Source organism: Callorhinchus milii, unplaced genomic scaffold (genome assembly GCF_018977255.1).
Source record: "Callorhinchus milii isolate IMCB2004 unplaced genomic scaffold, IMCB_Cmil_1.0 Scaffold12, whole genome shotgun sequence".
NCBI classification, from domain to species: Eukaryota; Metazoa; Chordata; class Chondrichthyes; order Chimaeriformes; family Callorhinchidae; genus Callorhinchus; species Callorhinchus milii.
In genome coordinates this window covers 17,746,639-17,774,296 of record NW_024704753.1, presented here as the reverse complement: position 1 = coordinate 17,774,296, position 27,658 = coordinate 17,746,639, and the positions used below count along the sequence as shown (strand labels likewise).

The 27,658-nt window shown below is 45.1% G+C and overlaps 1 protein-coding gene across 1 annotated transcript in view; it reads right to left on the bottom strand.

Annotated features, from left to right (window-relative positions):
* The window catches only part of LOC103176808 (protein bassoon), a 118,326-nt gene that overhangs the window by 25,485 nt on the left and 65,183 nt on the right, over positions 1 to 27,658 (bottom strand). Inside the window, exons 5-10 of the mRNA XM_042339709.1 lie at positions 21,957 to 22,502; positions 15,216 to 20,717; positions 14,904 to 15,134; positions 12,909 to 14,831; positions 1,356 to 3,591; positions 98 to 921 (exon numbers count right to left, since the gene is read on the bottom strand). Coding sequence (XP_042195643.1) covers positions 98 to 921; positions 1,356 to 3,591; positions 12,909 to 14,831; positions 14,904 to 15,134; positions 15,216 to 20,717; positions 21,957 to 22,502 — 11,262 coding nt within the window. The remainder of the gene's footprint in view (positions 1 to 97; positions 922 to 1,355; positions 3,592 to 12,908; positions 14,832 to 14,903; positions 15,135 to 15,215; positions 20,718 to 21,956; positions 22,503 to 27,658) is intronic.

Below are 27,658 nucleotides of genomic sequence, written 5' to 3'. Positions count from 1 at the left end.
GGGGCAGAGGCATAGTGTTCCAGAGTTTCAGGGCGTAGTGGCTGATGGTGGGACGGAGGACATGAGGGACGCTCACTAAGACTAAAGAGCAGCTTACCGTGGCGGTGGTGGGTTTGGTCGGTTGCTGGCGTGCCTGGGGCTGAGACGCTGGTTGCCGGGCTCCTTGCTGCGGAGGCTGTTGTTGCTGTTGCCGCTGTGGTTGCCGCGGTTGTTGCTGGGCCTGGGGTGGCTGCTGGGCTGGTGGCTGCTCTGGAGGCAGATGCCGAGCCTGTTGCTGGGACGGTGGGTACCGTTGCTGCTGCTGCTGCTGCTGTTGTGCTTGACTTGGCCGGGCCGCTCGCTGTTCCTGCTGGGACCTCGCTGGCTGCTGAGGAGACGGATGTTCGGAGTGTTTTCTGGCCGTTGGTGGCTGTTGTTGTTGTTGTGGTGGTTGCTGCTGAGCGTGCCTCTGTGACCGCTGCTGTTGCTCCGTGTCCTGATAATGGCTGGCCGCGGCCCGGGGCTGGGTCCACTCCGAGGAGCTCGGGTAAGGCTCTCGGATGGCTCTCTGCTCCGGGGGTTGGCTTCTCCTCTGCGGAGGCTGTTGGGAATACTGCCGGGACTCCGGGCGGGACTGGTCTTTCGGGTGTTGCCTCGACGACTTGCGTGAAGGCTCCTCGGCTTGGTGCCGCGAGGGATGCCTGGGGGCTTCTCCGTACTGATACGCGGACTGCTTCTGTTGCTCCCTGGTGGAGTAGCGGGACTGCGAGCGGTCAGCCGGCTGCCAAGAGTCGTCCGGTGGCTCATCGTAGTCACGGCGCGGGTGGGTCCTGTGACTACTTTTCCGCGACGAAGACTGGCTACTGTAATGCCTGGAACGCTCCGACCTCGATTCCTTTGGCTTCTCAAACCAGTCTGTCTCCTCCTGGCCTAGATGATAGGCTCAAAAACCAAAGAAGACCACAGTCACGCTGCTTTCCTGGCATGCCTCGTGGTACCCAGACCACAGCCATGCGAAAGGTTTCACGGGCAGGCAGACCGTCACATGCAGGGCATTCCCACGATCGTATATGACTTAACACAAAGAGGGGGTTAAAAAAAAAAATACACACATCACCAGACACAACACCAACGAAAACAATGTGCATCATGCTGAAAACTCTTTTTTTTTAAAAAAAGCGAAAAGGATAATTGCATACAAATGGATAAAAGGCACATGCCAACCAATTAATCAATCAATCAATCAGGTTTTAAACCTTGTAACAGCTAACAGTCTGTTTTGTACATGCACAAACTTGCACTGTGGAGAGAAATGTGTGTTTCCTTGTTGAAAGTTTTTGCGTCGAGCCGGTGAGATCACCAGTGGGGTTCATTACCTTCGCTGTCGGATACAGCGCAGTGCAGATCATCCACAATATAATCGTCCTCCTCTTCGTAGGCGTAGCTGTGAGATACCTCTTTGGCATCCTGGACGTCGGGCAGTGAGTGGCTCGAGCCGTACTGGGATCTGCTGTCTATGGCACTTGATGGGAGGGCTCCTCCCGATCCCCGTGCCGCACCCACTGGCTTCCCCATGGGGCTCAACGGGCTTTCCTCTTCGGATCCTTGGGTCCTCACTGGAGCACGACCACGACTTTGACCGGCTGATGGCTTAGAACCCCTCTGGGATCTATCTGTGGCGTCTCTTTCATACGATTTACTTCTTGGACTGGCTGGATCCTTGCCCGATCGTTCCATTCCGTACATGGAGGACGATCTTGATCTGCCCCCGTTATTGTACGTTCTATCAGAATCTTCCACCATGCCTCTACTACCGTGACCAGAATATCTCTGTTGGTCATAAATATTCTTCTTCAGACCGTACGTTATCTCATCCTGAAGCTTCTTTGCCCTTAGGATGACGTTGTTACCCGAAACGGAGGTCGTAACAGTGTAAGAGGCGAGGTCGGACTCCACATCTCTGGCTTCCTCGATCGGCGAGAACTTGGAGATTTTCTGTTCAACGTTTTGCTTTCGGTGTTTGCTGCGCTTGGAGGACACAACGGCAGGAGCCATTTGTTTGGACGAGTGCTTTTGCATAACAGGGGAAGAAGTGTGCTTCTCTGTGCGAGAGGAATATTTGGGATTGGTGTCTGCATAATAGTATGAGGATCCACTTGAGCTACTCGCTGCTCTTCCATGGCTATCCGAATTCCTTTGGTAACCATTTTTCCCTCGATAGTCTGATCCCTGCTGGTCATACATCTCTTCCTCGGATTCATCTTCAACCTTGCTATATGTGTGAACTCTACTGGAGTTAGCGCTTTCCGTCAAGTCATTCTTGTCCTTTGCATATCTTCCATTACTGGGCTGAGTGGGTTGTTCTGCCTTCTGGCTTTCTGTGGCAGAGGAATTCTCTTTGGTCAGTTCACTGATATCATCGATCATAACATAATTGCGGGCAACACTGTGCTCCAAGTTTGTGTACAGAGATTCGGATGAATAACTAGTCGAAGGGCTCTCCACTGTACTCACGCTCTCAGTCACTCTCATCTCTGTGTTCTTGTATTGGTCATAGTTACTGCTCGCTGTGGTCGTGTAAGTCATCTCAGCTGGAGTTGGAGAAATGATTACAGCCGGGTTACCAATCACTTCGTAATTGGTGGGAATCTTTTGTTCAAGGTCTGCTAGTGATGTCTGTCTTGGTTTCTGGTGCACCTTCAGAACATCTGCCGGTTGTTGGTACTGAGCGTTAGACAGAGGCTGATAGGGGGCCTGATTCGGAAAGTTGGGCTGATTCGGAAAGTTGGGCTGATTCGGAAAGTTAGTCTGATTCGGAAAGTTGGTCTGATTCGGATAGGCGGTAGGTGCTTGGTACTGGTTAGGAGGTGGAAATCCAGCTGGGTTCTGTAAACTGTTGTCAGTCTGGTAGTTTGTACTCTGGGTGAATCCGTGCGGCTGATAAGCATTTTGGGGATGAAAGTTGGGATGCATCTGAAAGTTGTTCTGCGCCTGGTAAGTGTTGGGAACCTGGTAGTGAGTTGACTGATAACCTGCTCCATGTTGGTAGTTAGTTGGGACCTGAGGAGTGGTTTGGGACGGAGGGTACTGGAATGAGGTGTATGACGATGTGGTGGGATACTGTGGGGCTGAATATTCACAATACTGATTAATCGGGGCGGTACGTGGCCTGGCAAGAAGATTGTTGCTGTCATATTGGGCCATTCGGATGTTATTAACTTCGCTATCTGACATGTAGTCCCTGTCTTCTCCCATGTACCGTACGTAACCCACTTCTCGTTTATCTGGGTCTTTTCCCAAAGTTTCTTTTCTGCGATTGATTCCTCGCTCTATGTAACGGAGTTTCGCATCAATTTCTTTCTCCTCCTCGTCAAGCTCTGCCTGTTTCTTTTGCAGTTTGTTTGATTCCTGCTCTACCTTCTCGAGTTCGTGACTAATGTCCTTGAGGAGTTTATCTCGGGTCAACTGATCAGGTAAAGCACCTCGCTTGCGAGGTAGGGAGGTGCCGAACAATTGAGGATGAGGGGGTAAAGAACCATGGATATCGTCAGGTGGTGGACTAGGCAGAGTTCTCTTCACTTTCTTCATAATATTCTGCTGTAAATTTCCAATCTGAAAAAGAAAAGTAATAGGACATTTTGTGTAAGTTGAATGAAACGTATTATGTTGCTTATGAATTAAGAACATAAGAAATGCGAGACGATAAAAATGAAGACCAAGGTCCATCTAGTTCGGCTTCCACCTTCCTGGCTGTCGCATGCACATATGTCCAGATCTACCCATGTACTATATCTCATAATGTTGTTTCCTAAAAGAAAACTATCTAATCTGAATTTGAAGGAATCAACACTTCCTGCTTCAACCGTGTCCCCAGGGAGTCTGTTCCACGAGAATTGCACCACATAGAAATCTTTCCAATTATTTTTTTTCCCCCCGTGTGAATTATTTTTGGATGGAAACCCAACAAACATTGCATCGAGGAAACAATTTTACCGATTAAACTAAAACAAGCATGGTGTAAGATGATCTAAGTGAGATTGCACCTAATGTGATTACTCCTTCACTGCTAACACTGTTGGCAACAGTTCCCCATTTTGTTCAAAACATTTATTTTCCCTAAAAAAATCCTTAACTCTTTTTAATAATTCTTGCAATTGATACGGCGCCTTTTCACATCTTCGAGACGTCTCAAAGCGCTTCACAGAATATACTGTAAAGTGAATTGACTGTATATTTTGTGGGCAAAACGCGGCAGCCAATTGTGCACAACAGTGTTCCACAAACAGTCGTGGATTGAAGTGACCAAATTATATTCATGAAGCCTAAATCCATCATCATTCTGGGGAGTATTTGTTCTCATATCTGGGGGACTCTTTGATATTCATGGAGAGAACATAAGAAAAGTCTTCATATCTGATGGGTGATCTCACTTTAGCTTCCAACTTTCGCATTCCATCACAATTTTTTTAAATCTCTATGGTTTCTGCTACACTTATTGCTCCTCTGAACATTGTTCTGAAACTTTAAACATTGCACCCACACACTCTCTTGCATCACTAGGTTCAAATCAGAACTCATTTCACTGTCTCTTCCTCTAATAATTCATTCTGCCCCAAAATCTCACGACCGTAAAACGCCGATCTTCCAAAGCATCGCCTGACCAGTACAATAATGCTCTTTTGATTTACTGCAGTGATTCTCAATTCCGCAATCATCCCAAATATAATGCACGTTACTCTGAAGTAATGCACATTTAACACTTCTTTACAAACAGAAATGATTTAATATCTCCAGTACATTCCATGACTACAGTGTTCGTTGGTATGGGAACTGCTGTTTATGGCACAGTCGTTAACACTAAAACTTTATGGAATATCTCTTATTAACATGCATCCTCTCCGTAATATGTTGTTCAGCGCCTTGGGACCTCCTCCTGACGTGAAAGGTGCTATACAAATGTAATCTTGTTATTGTTGCTGTTTATGACATTTCTATTAATACAGAATCTGCATAAAAACATAACAACAATTTGCATTGCTATAGCACCCTTCACACACAGCGGCAACTTACAGCATTTAGAAAGACTTTTGCACATTCCTTCAATAGAACATTTCGATATCAGAGACCAAGTTTATAACTCTGAGTAATAGAGAAACCACATTCTGGTGTTCATAGCTGCTATATCAATAATGAACCCATATAAACAAGCTTCTTGCCAGAGCCACTTGTTTATGACTTCTAAGCACGTTATAGAACAGTTCTAATATTCTTCTGGCAGTCTTGTAATAACATTTAAAATGACAATAATTACTGAAATGTTTAAACATTGAACTTTACCTCTAGTGCATCATAATACATCTATTTATTTATCTCGGGCATTTCCACGTGTAATAATAATAATAATAATAATAATCCTTGCATTTGATATAGCGCTTTTCACTTCGGGAGGACGTCCCAAAGCGCTTCACAGAACACACTGTAAAGTGAATTGACTGTATATTTGTGGGCGAACGCGGCGGCCAATTGCGCACAGCAATGTCCCACAAACAGTCGTAGATTGAAAATGACCAATTTAATTATTGTTTTGGTTTTTTGGAGGGATTATTATTAGGCTCTGTGTCGAGTAAGGAAACTTGCCCGAGGTTTCGCCCTCTGCCAGGAATTGAACTCAGGTGTCTCACTTGCAAAGCGAGTGCTCTAACCACTGAGCTACAGGACTCCACAAAGGTGTAGGTGGGATGCATGGAAATCTCAGTTGGATTTGGATATTCTTAAGCACGGTGATGGGTTTCCGTACGTGTCAGACACTGACCCGGCTGACCAAAAAGAAGACATGAATACAATTCTTTTTGTACTTCTTATTAACTAGCAAATATACCAATTATTGGTTTTACAATAAAAATCTAAACACAAGCCCTTTTATTATACCGAAAACAATTACCATTTAATAATGCTGGATGAATAGTGGTCTTTCTTCACCCTAGCATGATGATACACAGTAGGCAATTCACTTTAAGCAAGCTAACAAGGTTTTGTACCAGTACTTAATTAAGTTTCGACATAAGTCACAGAATGCTCAAACCCCATGAAAATCTAAGTAACTCACATACTCTGTTCAGTGCATTGATCACTAATCCTTAAATCATCTGTGAAGTTAGTTTTTATCGATTTTCACAATAAGTACATGGATTTGTCTCCAACAATGCCTCGTTCAGCAACGAACGCCGTGATCAGCACAGTGTACTGATGGGAGTGATCACTAACACTGCAGTGATCCCCAATGCTCAACTAAACACTGATTCTTTCTCACTCTTTATTTTCAATATTTCAGCAGTTTGAGTCAAGATTCCCCAGAGATAAACTGAAGAGCCTCACGAATGGTAATAGCGAAAAAATAATTGCCAAACTCACTAATATTTAAGACTCGCAAGCTTTTTCTTTGGCTACTGTAGTTTGGCCTCTTCATGTGAATCAGAACAGCCATCCATCAAGCAGGCTGGCTATGCATCAAAACCAAATCCATCCTACCTTGCCTGACACATAAAAACACACACACACATACAGGCTTTTCAATGGTAACTGAGCAGCGAGACAGAGATACAGACAAAGTGTTGTTCGTACAGCGATCATTGATCTCGTTCTCTACTGAAATATATACGGTCATTGCAAGTTCCCTTGTCACAGCTGATTATGGAGTGCTATTGCGAAAATAATTGAAACAGCCAGAACAACAGTGGAGGAAAATAAGTATTTAAAAACAAAGCGACAAACAATAAAAGTAAGCGACGCTACTTTACAGCGCAGTCGACTTCGAATAAACAGTAGTACAATTCTCGGACACATTTCCCAATCACTTAGTATAAAATATTCCCTGTTCCCCTGGTGGTTCAATAGGTAAATGGTGCGTGTTGAGGCAAGGAACTGGGAAAGTTCCAAGTTCTAGCACTGGTCTGTACTGAGTTTAGTTCATCTCAGCTGGAGACCGGAAAATAACTGGCCTCAGCATCTCTGTCTAGGCTGAAATGTGAAGAGTAGGCATTTTGGCAAAGTACCAGGGGACTCTGGTTCTTGGAGAAGTTCTACCCAACATGAATCAGCAGCTTTCAGAAATGAGATGAGAGGGAAAATGGGAGGACACATTCTCCTGTTCTCCAGCTTTTAATGCTCAGCGAAATGAATTGCAACAGTTTTTAGCCAAATTTAACTTCAACCATTTTAGCTTATCTCAATATCCGTAGGGAACACCACAACATCTTATCAAAAAGCTTTGCGCACATTAAGTAATTAAAGCATTCGTCTGATCTGCATCGGAATTGGCACTCATAACTTTCAGATTAATCACACCAAAATACTGAAAGTTACTTAGAATAGGACCTAATTATGCCAAATTCCTAAAGATGTGGGCCAAATCTCAACAAGTTTGGATGGGTTTAAGTTTGGACTCCATTTAGAGCTTGTGCATGCATGTTTATCTTACAAAAAAATGATATCAAATTAATAGTTTAAACTTCAGACTAGTATTGGTTTAATGTCCCTTCATCTATGGGATTTGGATTCAAACCCAGACCAGATTTATTGGACAAGTCTTTGTTGGCTGTAAGGGTCCCACATGGAATTATATTATGTTATACATTATGTAGGTGCCAATTTGCACGCAGCAATGTCTCCACAAAAAAGCCATGAAATGAATGACCAATTTATTTAGAGGATGGCTAGCCAGGATACACCAGAAGAAACTTCCTTCTTTTTTCAAACAGTGTTTAGGGAAACATCCACCTAACATGGCAGAAGGGACCTCAGTTTATCTTCTCTTAAAAGATGGCGTCTCTAATGATGCCAACACTCCCAAATGAGCTCAAAGTCCTAACATGTGGCTTGAACCCAGAACTTCCTTTCCCAGAAGCGAGAGTACCTCTAACAGAGCCAGGCTGACATCGGAAACTAACACTGGTGCGGGTCGGGAACACTTTTCTAAAGTTTGGGCTGTGACGCATTTGTTGGGAGCAGGGTAGAAGGAGCCTGGCTGCACAATACCTAACCTGACAGTGCGTAATGTGGGTATAGCGGGTGCCTGAAAAGGGGAAACGTCCCATTTCCCGATGCTAAAAAAAAAATGACCACAAAAAATAATATTTTTTGAAAAAGAAAATCTGACGTCCATTTTTGTCAACTTAAACATGTCCAAATTCCAAACTCGTAGTTTGATTGGACCCACCTCAGTCCTCGGTCTGAGACTTGGACCAATTTGGAGCCCTCAGCAGAAAATGGCTCCACGCTCAAATCTCGCACACTTCAAAAATGCTTCTGTCCTCTCGTGGTCAGCAGCCCCTCCTGTGGGCAACCGCTTTCCCCATACTTACCTTGGCTGCTGCATGAGATCTGGCAGAAGAGATCACAAACAAAAAATGAAAGGATTAAAAAAATTGAGGAAAACGATGGTGTTTGTGCAAGCATATATCTGCATCGTGTTTCTGCATGCACAGTCTCCCCACCCCTTTCGATTTTTTTAACCCTTTCTTTTTGAGATACGATTTCTCCTGAAAGTCAGCATGTAGCAGTCAACGTTGGGTAGAAACCATCGGGGGGGGGGCTGTGTCAGCCGTTTTTGTTTCTTTTACCTGGTGAGTCGTAAAAGCTGCCCTGGTACAAACAAGCTGCAGAGAAGAATATAGATGTGTTACTCATACAGCATCCTATTCGCCGGTTAAGGAACCTTATTTCTGCACTCAGACTTGTGGTGTTACTCTCTCATAAAACGTTTACAATTCTCACACTGCCATTGCATCACACCTGGGGCAAAAACAAAGCAGAACAGCAAGAGCATTGAACTATTAGCTGGGAAATCACAAGAAATCACAAGATGTTCTGGTGTTAAAACACAAATAAAATACAAATACATAGACATGCGACAAACTGTCCTGTGTTTTTTTTCTTCACAATCCATACACCTAGAAGTAAGTAGGAACCCGGTTGTTAGTTGATCGGCAGATCACTTTTCCGAGGGTAGTAATCCCTTCGAAATAATAATAATTTGGTCACTCAATCCACGACTGTTTGTGGGACGCTGCTGTGCGCAATTGGCTGCCGTGCTTTGCCCATAAATTATACAGTCAGTTCACTTTACAGAATGTCCTGAGAAGCGCTTTGAGACGTCTCAAAGACGTGATAAGGCGCTGTATCAAATGCAAGGATTATTATTATTGTTATAAAAGATAACTTCTTAGTTTTCTACAATTCTTCAATACGGACACTGATTCCAGCTGGAGTTACACCCTTATGTGAATGTGAGGACAGCCAATTGACTCGTTGGCTCTTCACCAGTAATAAATCTTTGAAGCCAATCCACTTAGAATTTTGCTTAAGAAACTTGCTTCGCACCAGTTTTAACCACTCCACAGGGAGTGAAAATCTGAAGAACTGTTCTGCTGAAAGGTCTCTCACCACTTGTTTAAACTGATATCAGGATCAACTAAACCTGCAAAAGTTTAGGCCTGTTTAATACTGACACACATTGTGCATACAATTGGCTTATAAATACTGCAGAGCCAATCATGCACAACAGTAGAGAATAAAACTGTCCTCTACACAATCACAATTGCAAGCTTTACCTTAAACCAACAGAGAAACCTCACACAGATTTTGCAGCCGATGGAGTTCTTGCCTCGGGTTATCAGCTGAAACTCTGTCCCTCGAGTAAACAAGTTGAAATCCATAGTCGACTACTTGATTACAAAAAATATGTATTGGAATATGGGAGATTTGTGATTCATCCCACGACAAGCAATTAAAGTGAGTGAGTTTTCTCCTGACCTCCACACAAGTATTCTATCCATCTGAATAATTTCACTAAGTCATTTTGTATGCATTCTCAGCAATAACAGAGTCCAATACATGAGGCATGCGCACTCATGACAATTCAGCTGCTTCTAGTTGTACTGTCGAGATGGCAATCAGTTCACAAAGAAATCTACTGGGTTGAAAATGTTGAAGTGCTGCAGTAATTCTGATCCCCTGAGGTTGTAGTTAAGATGCATTGGTGGGCAGGTTTGAGAAGTTTTACTCTGCATCTCAGTTATCTCACAGGTAACCTAGGAGTGTGATAAATATGGACTCTGCTGCAAAACACACAAAAAAAATATTCTCTGCCCTGACACTGTTATGCCCAATGATAAAACTGATCATTAAAAAAGAAACGTGGTCACTCAATTCACGGCTGTTTGTGGGGACGCCGCGGAGCGCAACTGGCTGCCGCGTTTCGCCCTCAAAACTCGCAGTCAATCCACTTTACAAAATATCCTGTGAAACTCTTTGAGACGTCTCGAAGACATGATGTCTCGTGCAAGCGAATGAATAAATGAAGACAATCAATGTGGTGTTTGAAGCAGGATTGTTCACTTGGTGCCAGTGTGCTGAGATCTAAGTTCCTCGCACTAACCCGGTCCATCTGTACTTTTACACAACGGAAACGAGTTGACACGGAGCACCTCGTCCTCTGTCAGAAATCAGGCTGATCACTTTCTTGTGAAGGATCCGTTCACGTGAAGGATCATGTTCCTGCTGTGAAGATAGGCCACTGTTCACTGTCGGATAACTGGGCAGGCGACTTGAATTTATACATTTCTTAATTCCAAGGACAATATTGGATAAATTCCAGCAGGCGAACGCAGAAAGATTTGATGTCAGATAATGTTTTCTTTTTTGTTCCACAGGTTCAGTTGCGCTCAGATATTCTAGTCAGGTAGACATCTGCCCTGGAACCATCCAGTAAGTGAGAAGCAATACATTCAATCTGCCTGGCGTGTGATTGAACTCGGTGCCAGGGAAGTTAGGGAGCAGAATAGGGTCTGGCCCTCAAGCATCAACAACACAAGGGAAGGAGATTCCCAAGTCAGGAGCATGGAATGATCCACCCTACTCAAGAAACGGCATCTTGTTAGCTTTTGGGTACGTGCCCTTCTGTTCCTCTCCTGCTGTGCCTTCTTATGCTGCATCTTGCATTCCCCCAAACCCTACCAGCTCTGTCAATCTTTCAGACAGTAGGACATCACCCTGAAGGACATCACCCCCAGCCATGCAATGCACTGGAGGGTCAGCCTAGATGATGAGTTCAAAGTCCAAAGGCTTTCAACCATCTTACTTACTCACTTCCCTGTCTGAAAAGGATGCCCTTCAGTGAAGTTTTATCATTTAAATTCCTTAAAGCAGTAGAAGTCTTTATATAGAAGAATAGAACCAAGAGAGAGATAACAACTACCTTTTAGATGAACCCTGCTTCAACACAAAGAAGTATGACAAGTCTAACCCACTAGACAAAGATCCCAGACACCTCACTCAGGCTTCCAACGTTTTCAGACGACAGATTCCATTCATTTGCATCCTACCTGATTTCACTACACACTTGCTTCTCCATGAAGTAAAGCTACTCGTCGAGATACTGTGCAGCGCATTGATGGCAAATACTCTTTGATTTCTCCCGGTTTGAATTGACAGATAATTATTTTCTTCTTCTGATGCTAAAGTGTCTTCTTTTCTTTTTTTTACCGTTTGTATTCTTCCCCGAATCACACACAAAAAAATCCAACCGCAAGGAAAACATTCACAATCTCTTTGCCTTAACGGTTTTCAGGCAAGCAATCAAAGAGAGAGAGAGAGAAAGAAAGAAAGAAAGAAAACAGGCATGAAAGAATTGAGGACTCCAGAGGCAAAAAAAGAGCAAGGTAACAACTCTAACCCTTCACTTATTAATAGAATGTGAAACTAGAGATCGAGATTACAGCTTTGAAAGCACTCTTAATGTATCTGTCATCTATTATACACACTGCAGAGTTGCTGGGGCAGTTTTATTTTAACTCATTTTTGCCATCAATAAATGTTACATGAGAAACTGATAACCAGGAATTCTCCATTAGGTTAATGAGCGATGACCTCCGTGCTGAAGGATTCAAACTATTGGGATGGAATTGCAGCAAATTTATCAAGTAATAATGCAGTTGCTTACGAGGCAAAAAACCACAGAAAAATACACAAAAAACACACCAAAAATGCAAGGCACAAGTTGTGTACATATTACTTAAAGTATTATTGGGATTCCTCACCACCATTTTTGTCTAAGTTACTTACCTCCGTTTGACTCCTCTTTCACCTGCTTTCCATTACACTATGATTTCGGGGGCATTATCAACTCAAAAAGGTGTAGAAACCAGACAAGAGTCTCAATCCAACCCTTTTCCAGGAATAGCTATATATATATATATATAAATAATACAAAAAATTGCCAAAGCAGATCATGGTGAATTGCCACTGATTTTCTGACCTTCCCAATGGAGGCTGAGACTTCTCAGAGTGTCCTCTTGTGATGGTTACAACCAAGATAAGAAAGTTCTTGTGAAAGGATTCACAAGAACAAGTATATGTCTCAATTACTCTGAGGTCCTATCTAGCATCACAAACCATGGATGCAGTATAGATACAGATATAATAGCGACTGATTGCCATCTTGCCCAAAAGAAGGTAAAATATCTGAATGAAAACATTCTTATAAACTACGGATATCACATGTTCAGCTCATACTTTGATCTCAGGAGTCGAGTGGAGTCTGGAACTCTAAGTGAATTCTGAGGATTCATTGAGGACTCAAGGATTTAACAGCTGATATCAACCCAATACTCCAGACCTGAAATCAGTTCTAAAAGACTCTGGAAAGAACATCTTGAACAGCAGAGTTTTGTCACCAGTATTTACTCGTGTTACAGTGTGGCTATTCGCACATTTAACCACGGTCTATTCTCAACCGACAGTGAGGACACGGTTGAACTCAGTAATGTTCAACAACCTGTCCCTCAGTACCACAGATGAGACGGTTGCAATTCTTTTGTCGCCCCACCCAAACCCATATTTTCTGTCCCACCTCAATCCTGGCACGTCCATACCTGACTACCATGCTGTCCTTGCTGCTGATGAATGAAGAACCTCTGCTTCCCGGCGTCCTCCGAGGTTGGGCTGATGGGCTTGGGGTCGGACATGGAGCGTTGCATCACCTTGATGGGCCGCGGCAGAGTCTGCTGTCGTTTGGGTGACTCTGTGGTGAAGTGTTTCTGCGGAGTCACGTGGGCCTTGTTCAGCTTCTCGTAGGAGGTGAAAGACGACTCCAGGAGCCGGTGTGGGGAGAGGGGCGAGACAGGAGAGTACAGGACCTGCGGCGATTTCGGAGGCTGACGGGTCATTTGAGGCAGGGGCTCGGGTGGAAGGTGAGACTGATAGCCGATTTCCAAAGGATCCGGTTTCTTTTTCTCAAACTTGGGGACAACCATAATTCCCTGCTGTCTGGCGGTGGCTTGATCCAGGGGACCAGACGTCACTATCTGTATGTTAGTCGAGTAAGGATTAACAGGAGTCGGAACAGAAAGCTGAGGGACAACAATTCCTTGCGATTGCATTTCGGGCTCGGTCTGGCAAGCGAGACTCTCTCCCTTCTGGGTCTTCTCAGGAGCTGATATGTACCTGATAATCTCCACCCTTGGGTCGGGCGTGATGTGAATGGCTGGAGATATTGAGCCCAGCTGATACGGTTCTGTCTGTACAGAGCAATCGCTGGTTGTCTGGATGGCAATGCTGGAAGTCGCCTTCAGCGGCTCGCGCTTGTGCTCGGTGCTGGAATCCGAATGCTTGGAGAACCTGGAGCGTCGCCTCCGGACGGGCTGCTCCCACTCCCCGTTGTCCTCGTCGTCGGTTTGGACGCTGCAGTCCACGCTTCGCTTGGTTCTCCTGCGACGGGCCACGTAGTAGCATTCTTCGCCGTCCTCGTCGTCGGTCTGCACGCAGCTGTCGGCGATCTTCTTCACCACGTACTGGCCTCGCTTCGCACCGTCCTCCTCCTCCTCGTAAGCGTCGCGGAGTCTGGGCATCGAGTTCCTCTTCCTGATGCCCCTGAGTTCCGGGTGCTCCTCGTTCCGGAGCGACGTCTCGGAGGCAGAGCCGGGGAGTGGACGCTGCGGCGAGTCTGCGGCGGGGGCTCTGTGCCGCGGGGACAAATGCAACGCCGGTTGCTCTTGAACGCTCGGGGGGGCGGGGGGGGCTTCGGCGTACGGCGGTTGGCTTACGGGCCAGTACTGGCCGTTTTGAGCCATGGTCCTCTGCATTTCGATGGCCATTTCCGACATGGTCTGCGGCGTGATTCTGCCTTGCGGCGGCGGGTCGCAGGCCGCCATTACGTTGTTGCGGACTTTCTGCTCCTCGAGCTGCTGGTGCAGCTGCTGCTGGAGGTGCTGAATCTGTTCCAGCTGCAGGCGCTGCTGCGCCAACTGCTCTCGCTGCAGGGCGAGCTGGGCCTGCCTCTCCTCTTGCTGCTGGTGCATTACCTGGTGCTTGATGGTCTGCAGCTCCTGGAGTTCACGCTGCACCAGGATTTGCTCGTTCTCCCGGTGCCGCTGCAGTTCCAAGCGCTGCCGCTCCAGCTCTTCCTGGAGCCGCTGATGCCTCAGTTTCTCGAGCTCCACCCGCTCCCGCTCGACGAGCAGGCTGTGCTCGTGCTGCTGCTTCTGCTGACGCTCTTCCTCTTTCTCCTCTTGCTTGCTGCTGCCCGCCGCGCTGATTCGACCAGCGCCGGCCCTCTCGAACCCACCGGCTTGGGCTTCTTGCTGCTGCTGTTGCTGCAACTGTTGCTGCTGCTGGAGTTGCTGTTGCTGCTGTTGCAGTTGCTGCAGTTGCTGCTGCAGTTGTTGCTGGTATTGTAGCTGCTGCTGCTGCTGCAGTTGCGATGGTTGTTGCTGCAATTGCGGTGGTTGTTGCTGCATTTGTGGGGGTTGCTGCTGCTGCTGCTGCTGCTGTTGTTGCAATTGCTGTGGCTGCTGCATTTGTGGTGGTTGCTGCTGCTGCAATTGCGATGGTTGCTGTTGCTGCATTTGTGGCGGTTGCGGATTCTGCACGTGTGGCGGCTGCTGTTGCAATTGCTGTGGCTGCTGCATTTGTGGTGGTTGCTGCTGCTGCAATTGCGGTGGCTGTGGGTGCTGCAATTGCGATGGTTGCTGCTGCTGCTGCATTTGCGGCGGCTGCGGATTTTGCACGTGTGGTGGTTGCTGTTGCTGCATCTGTGGTGGTTGCTGCGGCTGCTGCTGCTGCTGCTGGGGCTGCTGCGGAATCTGTGGCGGCTGCAGATGCTGCATTTGCGGTGGTGGCGGGTGCAGCTGCAACTGTGGCTGCAAGGGTGGTGGGGGTTGCTGCTGCTGTAAATGCAGTTGCTGCTGCAGTTGCTGCTGTTGATGTTGTTGTTGCTGCTGCAGTTGTTGTTGATGTTGTTGCTGCAGTTGCTGTTGATGTTGTTGTTGCTGCTGCAGTTGCTGTTGATGTTGTTGTTGCTGCTGCAGTTGTTGTTGTTGTTGCTGCTGCAGTTGTTGGTGATGATGTTGCTGCTGCTGCAGTTGTTGTTGATGCTGCTGCAGGATGCCGACATGCTGCTGCGCCTTCGCCTGACCGCCCTCTGCGGCGTATTTCTGAGCCATGGCGTTTTGATGCAGAACCCCACTTTGTTCTTGCCTCTGCACCGCCGGGATTGCATTGATCCCTCCAGTGCCGGCGTTACTCAGGCCAGCTGTACCAGGAATGCTTATTGCAGGCTTTCCTAGATACACGGGAGACTCCCCTACGGAGGTCGGGGTGGTGAACTGGCCGGTAGGGGGGAATCGGTAGAGACCTTGACCTGTAACCGGCATTCTCGGGGTAACGAGAGGAACTCTGGTCAAGCTCGACAGTGGCACGGGAGTGACGTTACCCGGCATGTAGGGTCTGTAGACACCCCTCAGCATAGGACGTAAGATGGAAGCCGGCTGGGTGGTGATCGGGAGAGTGGAAGCTATGGGAGTACTGATAGTGGAGTAAATCATGCCGTCTGGGGCTCTTACGGGAGTGGCTTGAGGATATATGCGGCGAATGGCTCCCACGCGCACCACGTGCGGCACGGTGCCAAGACCCTGAGCCGCCAAGCGACGTCGGGGGTCGGGGAAGTTCGGATTAAACATTAGGTCGGGTTTCACCGAAGCCAAGCCTTGCTGGTTTGACGTCGTGTGGTTACCTGAAAGTCCGCCGCAGTGCGGATTGGGTCCAGCCGAGCCGTACGGCAATGCGTCCGAACGGTTTGTGTACCGGTTCCCGTAATGATCCATGGAATTCAGAGCTGCACACATTCTGCTAATCTCCCGAGCTGTGGTCGCACTGTAATGGGCCAAACTAGCCTCCTGGAAGCTCGATAGATCATCTCTCATTGAATATCTATAATCGGAGTGGATATTGGACATTGAACTGTACCTCCTTATTGGTGTGGGTTGGCTCATGACATCTGATGCTTGTCTGAGATCAGTGAAGGATCCATACTGCATTCCGAGTCCCCAGTCCCTTCCCTCGCCAAAGGACAAGCTGTAGGAATGCTTCATTGTAGACAAGTCTACAGCCATGTCTCCTCCAGGAGGATGATAGAAAGGATCGTTCTTCATGAGATTATAATTCATACCAGCTTCTACTAGGTTAGTGTCCGACAGAGATGAATGCAGTCGTCCAGAAAATACGTGAGAGAAGGCTTTGCGTTCATCATACAAACTTTGACCTTCCCTGTAACTGGCCATAGGTTCTTTATACTGGTAACTGTCAATAGGTTCATGTGCTTTGTTGTCATAGTACTCCTGAGCATTATTCCTTTCAATCTGCTGTAGCTCAGTCATTGTTTTATCAGGGACCTGAGAACCTGGATTATATGACCCTGTGCAACTGCCAGCAAAAGGAAACTTATACACAACATCACAACAAGCAGCCCTTTCTGATTTTGCTCCAGTCAAATCCAAGGCATTTGAAGGAGGAAGATCTTGTTTCACCAGCTTTGTGACTGTGCCTGCGGTTACATTGTCCAGCTGCACCATCGTGTGATGTGCTTTCACTCCAGTCAGAATTGGAGGAGGCACGGACGGCTTGGATTCTACTGATAAATCGCCGTGTACTTGCGAGGCAACAAGGCTGCTGTCTTGGGGTACTGACTGAGGAAAGGTATTGACAACAATAGCATTACTGAGGTTACTCTGACCCACCATAATGTCTACCTTACGCACGGGAGGTGTTTGATTAGCTAGGTTAAACCGAGCAAAGCAAGGCTGTGTGTGACAACTTAAATCTGGTTTGGATATGAATGCAGCAATATCAGTGTTGGTTCCACTCTCGGTTATAGTTGGTGGTTGAGGTGCAGATTCAGGTTTGGTTTGTGTGAGACAGATTGCCGGTCCTGTCCCATGTCCAAAGTCCACACGACTCTGGAATGGGTCTCCGTAGATCATTGGTACCTTTGCTATGGTTGATGCTGTTGTTATACCCACAGGCGTGGGGACGACAACATTGGGGTGTTCCTGCACGTTCAGATTCATGATTAACGGCTGCACTGCGCTCATTTGACGACTCGGAATCTGATCTGCATCAAGCGAGTACCTTCTACTCTCTGAAGCCAGGGATGTTAAATCCATGCCGTGATCCGTTATGATGACAGGAGTTGGTTTAGAGGCTGTTCGAAGATCTACAACAGAACTACCTGCCTTTGGGCCTTGAGCTGAGCTTACAATTGAGTTCTGGTAAGATAATGACATTCTGCTTTCAACAGGAAGAGCTCCTCGACTAACCACAGTGGTAGTTGTGACGACCGTTGCAGCAATCTGAACTCTAGTTGCCGGTTGAATCATAGAATTGGTCATCGACGCCCTATCAATCTGCATTGAAGTCACAGTATACACCAGTTGCTGCTGCATTTGTTGCTGTGATGAAGTAACGACTGTTTGAGCCCAACCGTGCAGCGTCTGTTGTCGATTCAACCGAGTTGGCGAGGAGATTGGTGATGTGGAAGAACTGACAGTCAAAGGCTGAGTCGAGGTTGCGACATCCGATGCCAAAGTAATCACCATGAACGCAGATTCTGGAGATGATATCTGGCGAGTCAGGCGGGCTGACCTCACCGATGTTTGAGTACCTTGAGCCGTGATTGAGGACGGCGAGGAAGCCATCGTTACCCTGGTCGGCGAGAGATCTCTGGGGGTGGAAGTCTGTGTTGAAAATTCTGCAGTCGATCTATTACTCGGCATACTACCCGCTGCTGCACTGGTTTGGGATACCGACCTCTGCGTTCCAATCTCTGAATGAGCAGTGCTGTGATACGGTGAAGAAACTGGGGAATGAGGACCTTCTGGGCTGGAACCTTTGTAAAATGCCCCGGGTTGCGTAGAGGCGTGTGGAACATCGGGAGTCGAAGAATATGCATCGACACTGAATCTCCTATTTTTGGAAACATCATCATACTGAGAACTGTACTGTCCTTTTCCGACTGTCATTGCAGGATCTGATGGTTTTGTGGGAATGTATCCCGTACTTCTATCTACAGAGGTAGACGTCGCAGAAGTAACTGTTTTATTGAAGGACGTTGGCTGAGCAAAACTCTCTGACGTGGTAGAGAAGCTTGGTGTACTGGACTGACTGACGACGACAGCAGTTGTAGCCACACTTGACCTTTTGTTGTAGTTAGCGTAAGAGATTTCAGCAACACCTGACGTGTTAACATTTCCTGCTGTAGAGGGTGAAGTCCGAATTTGATCGTGCTCATCTCTGGTGAAGTACTGGGTAACCCTGACATCAGGGATGCTTCTACTAGGCAGCCTGTTTGGGTCAGCGTTGGATGAAACGAATGAAACGGGGGCAGACAACTGTGTGGGGCTTGTTCCAGGGGTCAGAAGGGCGTCGGTTTGCTTTGCCGGGTCAGAGTAAGCACTCTCCGCATCCAGAAGCTTCTTCACCTGAAAGGATCGCTCAAGAGTTTGCAATTGGATGTTCTGTTGCTGCAGTCGGAGGTCAAGGGAAGGCGAATAGGACATTTTAGGGGGTTGCACGGAAGTCATCAGATTGTTCTGCTGGTACGCTTCCGATTCCTGGAACTCACTCGGTACGTTCGTCTGTGATAATTCTATGTCATTACTCGAGTAGCTGTACTCGTCTGCTGTTGTTTGGTATTTGTAATGACTCTCAATGCCATCATCCGGCTTATAAGCAGCGCTGAGGGGAATGATGCTCTGTGCGGACTGCGGTTTCTGCGTCTTAAGCATCTCAGCTTTCCTCATCATCTCCTCATACGCCTCCTCTGCACTTTTCAATGGCTTTTGATTCCCTGAAGAATTTGTTGTGGCGCTGGTTGATTTTTCGGTCGGCGAGTATAAGGACATGAACGACGGGAGGTTGTACTCGCTGCCCGATTTGTACAATCTGCAGGTTGCTATCTCGAAACCTTCAGCTTCGGAGTCCATGGTGGGTGAGTACTCCGAGCAGGAAGATCGATGCAGTTCTTCCATTTCTGCAGCCTGTCGGAGTTCCTCGGTGGGAGAAGCGTCCTCAATGGGGGAAAGGTTACTTGGAGGTGTCTTGGACCTTTCACGCCTCCTCTGTGCCCTTAACTCCTCTTTGTCTCTCTTCGCTTTTCGAGCTGTGCTTCGAATGCGCTGCTGCTCAACCTCTCGCATCTTTTCCTGCTCTCGAAGCAGTTCTTCTTCCTCCCGCAGCTCTTCTTCCTCAGACGAATCTTCGATAGTCGGCAACAGAGGGCCGTGTGAACGATGCCGAGCTTTCCTCTGTTGCTTAACCTCTTCCAGTCTATGCCTGCGGCTTGGACTGCTATCGCTGTCTTCTTCCAACGACGAGACAGAAGTAGGCGAGGCACCCGATGAAAAACTTGTCGTGGAAGCTGGCAACGTCGACGAGTATTCACCCTTTGATCTTTCGTCTGGTGATCCAGTCAAACTCTCCATCTCAAGTTCAGGTTCACGATCAAGACTAAGATCCGGTTCGTTGCTGAGTTCCTCATCTCTACTCGTGTAAGTATTTGTGTTGTTCAAATCTATGGTTTTGAAACGCCGTAACCCAGCTGTTCCCCCCATCGTGTCGACTTCTACGCCACTTTTGGATTCGCCATAGCTATCATCGTGCCACGACTGGCTTTCTTCTTGTGCGTAACTTTCTGTTGTTGTAGCACCTTCATAATTGCTGCTTGGGATCTGAGGCAGTTGTCGTTTGGAAGGACTTTGTTTACTGGACGAGTCGTGTTTCTGACTCTTCTTTGTGAGGCGTTTAGTTTGACTGTGAAAGTCCTCATCTTCCAAAGAAGCATTATCCTCATCGGCACTCATTTCCAAGATTTGCCTTCGCATAAACTCTTCATCGGTTAGTTCTTGCTCTACTTTTGGCTCCTTACTCTGAAGAGCAGTTATTGCACTCTTCCTGCCCTCTTCAACATACTCATGTTGCAATTTTCTACCAAATTCGTCCAGTGATTCCAGGCTCTCTCTTCGATTTTCCCAATCAAAAGAATCTTCATCCTCCTCCTGTATATCTTCAAGCTCTTCGTCTGAACTGTAAGACTCTGGTGTGATCGAAAGCGAGCGTGGGCGATGTCGCTGTTCTTCACTTTGATCCTCAAAAGACCGTCCTCCCTTAGCCTGACCTTGACGAGTTTGGGATTCAAGCAGTGGCCGTACAGTACTTTCCAGCTTGGTAAGTTCTGAGATGCTCGGGGGACTGTGTGCCTGCAAGCCGGACTCATTGAGCTTCTGCCCCTCTTGATGCAGTAAAGTTGTGATCTCACTCTGTGAGCTAGATATGCCGTCGGATGAGTAGCCTGTGTCACTTAAACTCTGTGGACTACGGGATGAATCCTGGGGATAGGGTTTGTTCAATTCCTGAAAACAATAAGATACTGGTCAGCAAAGAGTTAAAATAAGCAATACTCTCACATTACGAGCTTATTCTAACACATTAGTGTTCTCATCACTAAATATTAGGGTTGGAGTCTTAAGATGATATCAAATTATGCTTTCCAATTACATTGTAATTACACAATTAAAATAATAAAAAGAAAATGTGTAATATGGTTATGTCTGAAGGACATTTACCAGGAATTATATCCTTACCCAGAGGGCAATTAACAACTGGAACAGGTTATCAGGGTGGTTGAAGCTGGGACCCTGGAATCATTAAAAGAAATCAGAACGTTTGAACGGGTGATGGAAAGATACGTTTCCTGGAAAGAAGAAACCAAATGGCCCGAATTATACTCTCTTGTGATCACCCATTTTGAACCACAGCCTGCATGTAGAGAGCACCCGTCTAAATTCTCAGTGCGTTCTACAGAGACGCTGACGGATATCGAAATGGGGAGAGCGTAGACAGCAATGTCTCGCTTCTTGGGAAACAAGTGGAGGGATAGAACAATTCCCCAGAAGTCATGACTTTTAACTGAGATTATTCTCTTGTTTCATGACCAACAAAAGCAGTGTGTAGTGAAGGTTGCTGTCCCAGGACAGCAGAGGGCAGGACTCAAAAGCCCAGAGAAAAAAAACCCGAGGTCGAGATCCTTTACTGGAAAACTAATTAACCTGAAAAAATAATTAAAATGTAATGTATACGTTCCGACAGATTTATTGTTAATGCACAGAAAAAGAACTAAATCATTTTTTAATGGTCCTTTTTGTTTTCAGTGCAGCGTGATTGATGCTGCAACTGAAAGCCAGTTAGGAAAGATCACAAAAGTTTGCTCAGCTGATGGTGTTTTAACCCACTTGATCTCATCGTTCCAGAATACCCACCCTACCCTACCTCCTGGAGTAGTGGAGAGTAATATCTGTTTGTGTCTGTCAAACACAAGATGGGAATAATTTCCAAAAATCTTGGATTGGAATTTACTTGACTATATTCAGAAGAGAAACATCATTTTCACATATATCTGTGTGACTCTCTAATGTTCCTCGTGCACACAGAAAGCAGGAGCTCCATTTTGAATAACTATGATGCATCGACGATTTCATTAAACCACTACAGAAATAAATAATAAATTCAAATAAAACCGTAAGGCTATCAAATTCAATTCCCTTTGACCTGCTTCTTTGATCTTTGACCCCATTCAAGCTCAAGCCACTCACCTCCAGCACTTTTGTTTTCTGCAGATCGGATAACTGAGAGATCTCTTTGGGGGAGGAATCCACCTTTTTGTCTGTGCTGACGCCTTTGGACGTTACGGGCCCAGTGACGCTCTGGAGTAGAGGTTTCGGCTTCTCCCTTTCTGACGGTGCCCTGTTTGGGGACGCAGCCTGGGTCAACAGTTTGGTCTCAATTCGTTCAGGAACCGTCTGTACTTGCTGAAGACGTGACTTATCCTCAGCAGAAGGACCTTGATGTTTGGTTGGTGTGGACTGCCTGCTTTGGGGAATGGGTTGATCCTTCTGGTGGGCCAGTTGTTGACCTGATGCTGAAGTGGCCCTTTTCTGCTGGATGCTGGGGCTGCCTTGCTGTTGCTGTTGCTGACCCATGTCTTTCCTTTGCTGTTGACTGGTCCCCATCGGTTGGTGATGGGGTGACATTGTTGGCTGCTGTTTCGATGCCAATGATGGGACAGGAATCGGTGCATCTCCTAAACTGCCAGATAGCAGTCGCTGGGTTTGACAATTCAAACAAAGCCATTCTTTTTTCTGTATAATGGGGGGGGAAACAAAGCAGATAAGATTGCAGATCAATATCAATAAAGTATAAATTTAATAGCAGCCATTAATTGGAACTCTATGCCATAAACCCAGCCTAACTGTGGCTTTCTAACTGAAGGAATCATTTCATTGTTAAACCACAGAACCCAAGTTCTAATGGATTTGTGGATAAATCCACTGTGCGGGACACTATTGAATTATTTGGCCTGTGATAACCCAGCCTAACTGATCTCAGCTGGAAATGCAGCAGGGCTTATAAGTGATCTCAGCATTTCTAGGCTGGGGAGAGGAAAATCACACAAAGGTTTTCTGTCCTGATTGTTACGCGGTGATATTTGCGAGAGAAAAAAAATATTTTTGATCACTCAATCACTAGTGTTTGTGGGACGCTGCTGTGCGCAATTGGCTGCCACGTTTTGCCCACAAAATATACAGTCAATTCACTTTACAGTAAATTCTGTGAAGCGCTCTGAGAAGTGATAAGGCGCTATATCAAATGCCAGAATTATTATTATTATAAGGCTCACTATAACGCTCCTTATATTCAAATAGCTTGTCAACATCCTATCTAGGTACATTGATTGGAAAATATCTATTTGAGTGAATAGTAGAGGATTCAGATTCGGATTCCAGCATAAGTCAGCCCATATTTTAAAAAAAACACCCATTTTCCAGCAGTAGGATCTATTTTGAAGCAACATTACAAATCACACTGAATAACCGCGGGTTATTGATGACTGCTGTCCTGTAATAAACACATGACAGATGCTGTTTCAAGCCCAGGTTTTCCAAAATGGTTATTTTAGCAATGATCAAGTCGATAGATTTTATAAAACAAAGTACCGTAGGTTTAAAAAAAAACTTAAGATAGATTGTTTAAGAAGGCTTTGGGCACCAAATCATTAATGATTTAGTGATTTTAATTATGCTGTACAGCTCCTTCGAGCAGAATCTTCACTTTACTTATTAACGTCCACCAGCCAAGGTTCCACTTTGAATAATTATTTTCTATCATATTCCGAGTGGTTTTTTTTTCTTCCCTTGAGGGGAGAGAAACCGTAGGCAAATTTCCTTACTCCACACATACGCCTCTGTTTACCTTGCAGTAAGTAGGTCGTTAATCGATTGGCGGATTGCTTTCCGGGGGTAATAATGCCTTCAAAAAATAATAATAATAATAATTTGGTCCCTCAATCCACGACTGTTTGCGGGACACTGCAATTGGCTGCCCTGTTTCACCCACAAAAATATACAGTCAATTCACATTACAGCATATTCTGTGAAGCGCTTTGAGACGTCTCAACGACAACAACAACTTGGATTTATATAGCGCCCTCCACGCCGGACGGCGTCTCAAAGACGTGATAAGGCGCTATAGCAAATGCAAGGATTATTATTATTCCTTTGCTGTCCTCTATTCTATATCGTGGCAGCTCTGAAGCAGTTTCTGGACCAGCCTACTCCAGGCTCTTTGAGTAGTTGTCATATCCCTCCAGGGGAGGAAACACTTTGATGGGATGAAACCACATCTACAATCTCTCCAAGATTAGTTTTTTTTCTAAACATGTATTATTCTCAATCTCAACTAGCTTCAGTTCCAACTCCCATATTGACACGGTGAGGCAAATCCTGCCCCCATGAAGATGACAGACCCAGGACTGTGATTTAGTGTTTAGCCATCAAAGTTGGTCTGCAGTACGTTCCCGTTATAACTCGGGGAAGACAACGATTCCTCTTCGACTTGTGCAATGGCTACTAGAGCTTCGTTACAATAATTGTGCACCTGTTTCACACATTGTGACAGGTTACAAGAATAGCACATAGGTAGTTCGGGACCTATGTGCACGCGACCACCAGGAAGGTGGAAGGCGAACCAGATGGACTTTGTTTTTTTTTTTTCATCGAGCATTCCTTATGTTCTTACAAGTATGATTTCCTGTACATTTCTCGCAAAATATATTATGGCGTATAAGGCTCATCGCGTATAACACAATTAAGATGCAAAATTTCTGCTCCAACAATTTGTCTCTGAATGATATCACCCTGACGAGCTTACAACACATTTAATTTCCTACATTGACACCTTGAATAATTTTGCCCAAACAGATAATATTTCCCCCACACATTAAGTTGCTTGCTACAAAACGTAAGCAATTTTTCTGATGGTTAGTTTTGAAATTGAGGCACAAATGAAAAATCGCCCGTTTACAATGAATCACGCAGTTCGGCAATGTACAGAAACAGAAGCTCAGATTTATTGCATACTTTACGTCTCTGTGTTTAACGAAACAAAGCAGCAATATACTTTCTCTCCCCCCACCCCTCCCCCAGCCCCTCCAACATTTGATTTTACTGATGGAAGAAAAACGAAACTGTGTAATAATCTGTAATCAATCAGACATTTTTGACAAGATCTTTCAAAATATAATTGTAAGGATATCAATTTGAGTTCAGTGAGTCACATAGCAATCAGCAAACCCTGCTCATACTGAGTTGTCATCTCCGAATTGTTGCTGGAATGAAGTCTCCTGAGACTAAGAATATATTCCCAAGTGATTTCAGTTGAATACTTGGCACCTTCCGCCAAGCTATCTCCAGACTTGGTCTGTAATCATATTTAAGTGACATGGTAATTAAACGCAATGGTTTGAGATGTGCAAACACTCCCCTCACAGAAAGATAAATTTGTCAGCTCTTGGCACCAACGAAATGTGTGATTAACTACTATTTTTTTCAAATTGAGGGACAGGAGCAAAGGACGTAGACCCATATATTGTAGGTCAACAGCAAGGTTGAAAAGATTATGGGAGAAGACAATATATAGATTTTAGCTCTCTTTATGATTTATTGGTTTGAAGGAAGAAACGGATTCTTGGAGGCACCTACAGCAGCAAAGATGTGAGACTTATATTTGACATGAGAGATATGACGGTCAAAAATGCGGATAAATACATCGACAAATGAAGCAGAATAGTCGAGCCTTCAATATAATTACTGCAGTGAGATTTGCAAGAGACCTCGAGACATCTTTAAGGTTAGAGTACTCTCTGATACTCACTTGCTTGAAGCCATCAGAAGCACCAAATGAAATCTTCCATTAAAGCAATGGCTTGAGATCATTGCTGAGGTTATGCTCTCTCTCTCTCTAAGTGCTGAAGGTAGACAAGATTTAGCTTCTCCTGTTTGGCTCCCGTTAGTGCCTTATTCCCTCAGGCGCTGACTGCACTGACCTGTATGGATGCTCACTCCAGCTCAAGGAGTGGTACCTCTGTGTCTTGTTCTACACCCCTCCCCATCCCGTTGTCTTTGAAGCCTTGCATGTGGACTCTCACTCGCACAGCTCCCCTCACCTGCAAAATGTCTCCATCAGCACCTCTCTCCCGAACTGCTGAGAACCTCATCCACTCAAGAACAGGTTCAATTATCCCAATGCCCTAGCTTTGATTACTTTTAGTGCTTATAACAGCATAGACATAGATAGTTCATACATTCTGGATTATAGGTAAACAGAGGTATCCACAATGAAAGAAGGATTATTGATTCTGATATCAAAGCTTAAAAATTTACCAAGGAATACTGTAAAGTGGCATCTGATTACCAGAAAAATCATAATTTCTTTCAAAAGTATTTACTACCGTGTTTTGAGACTGTAAAACGTCTCCACCAATCCCTTCCACAAAAAAAATAATAGTTTGATCACTTAATCCACGACTGTTTGTGAGGCACTGCTGTGTGCAATTGGCTGTCGATGCGAAACAAAGCAGTTAATTCGCTGATGCGAATCACATCGGTTAACCTAAAAACTGATCATGAACCACAACTCAACGGGCAGGCCAGAATACGCTAGAAGGATTTAGTAAATTTCAGTTTCAAGAAAAGCTGCTTCAGGGCCCCATTACTCTTGGTCGAAAAAAAATCAGCTTTCAAAATTATGTTGTGTTATGAAAAGTAGAGCAGATCAATGACTGTGGGAAATCCCATGGTCTTATATTGTATTGCAGCTGACATGTTCCTGGGTATTGAGGAAATAAGTTGGGGAAGAATTACTTTATTTTGTGGAAGCCAATTGTAATTTCTACAACTTCAAATGCTCAATATACATTTCGGAGCGCTCCCCCAAAGCCCTCCACGTATATCATTTGTACGATGTATGCACTTCACTGAAGCCTAAAAAATAATTTGAGTAGTTGAAAATGTGGACTTGAGACCAACTGCTTTCTTCCAATCATCACTGCATTATTGTACTACACCGTCATTTACAGAAGCAATGAGAGGAATGGAAATTTCCATCCATCGGACTTAAAGACGGAAATCTTCCAAGTAAAGGTCTCTCTAATGCTTCAATTTCCTTCAGGCAACTCTATATCTTTTTCCATTCAAAGACCTCCATCTACTTTAGATTTCAGTGGTTGAATTAAATTTTCCTGCCTCCTGTATCAGTTGATTGCACCCTTGGGCTGAAACCAGGAACCCGACTGGCTTAAAAGGAGCCACGTGACAGAAGAGTCTGAGTTTATTTTTGTTGCATCCTAAGGAAAGGATCGCTGAAAAGAAAGTGACATAAGAATATAAGAAATGCTTGGATGATAAAAGACCAGGGTCCATCTAGTTCACCTCCCTGGTGGTCACGTGCGCATGTGTCCCAAACTCCCTATGTGCTATATTCCATAGTGTTATTTCCTAAAAGAAAACAAGCTGATCTATGTTTGAAAGAATCAACAGTTCCTGCTTCAAACGTCTCCCTCGGGAGCCTGTTCCACAGGAAGAGCTTTTTCTTCCATGTCACATAAAAGTTTTTACAAATATTGTTTTTAAAAAAATAATGTAAATACTCGCCTCACAAAATAGCACAATCCGCAGTTTTTAATCTGTCTCTTTTGAATGAATAAAATCCACATTAAATAACGTTTCAATAATGTTTTAGCGCTCTTAATCAATGTCATTTTTTTAAAAAAAAATTTCAAATTCTTCCTCAGATGTTTCTATGGTCTCAGTATATCTCTCAACATCACAAGAATGTTTAATTATTTAATTTCTGGGAATGTTAATAGCACATTTCCAATTTTGATGTTCTTTGCTGTAATTTTGCAGATTTTTAAAAAAAATCCAAGATATTTAGTGTTTGTTTGTTGGATCAATAAAAT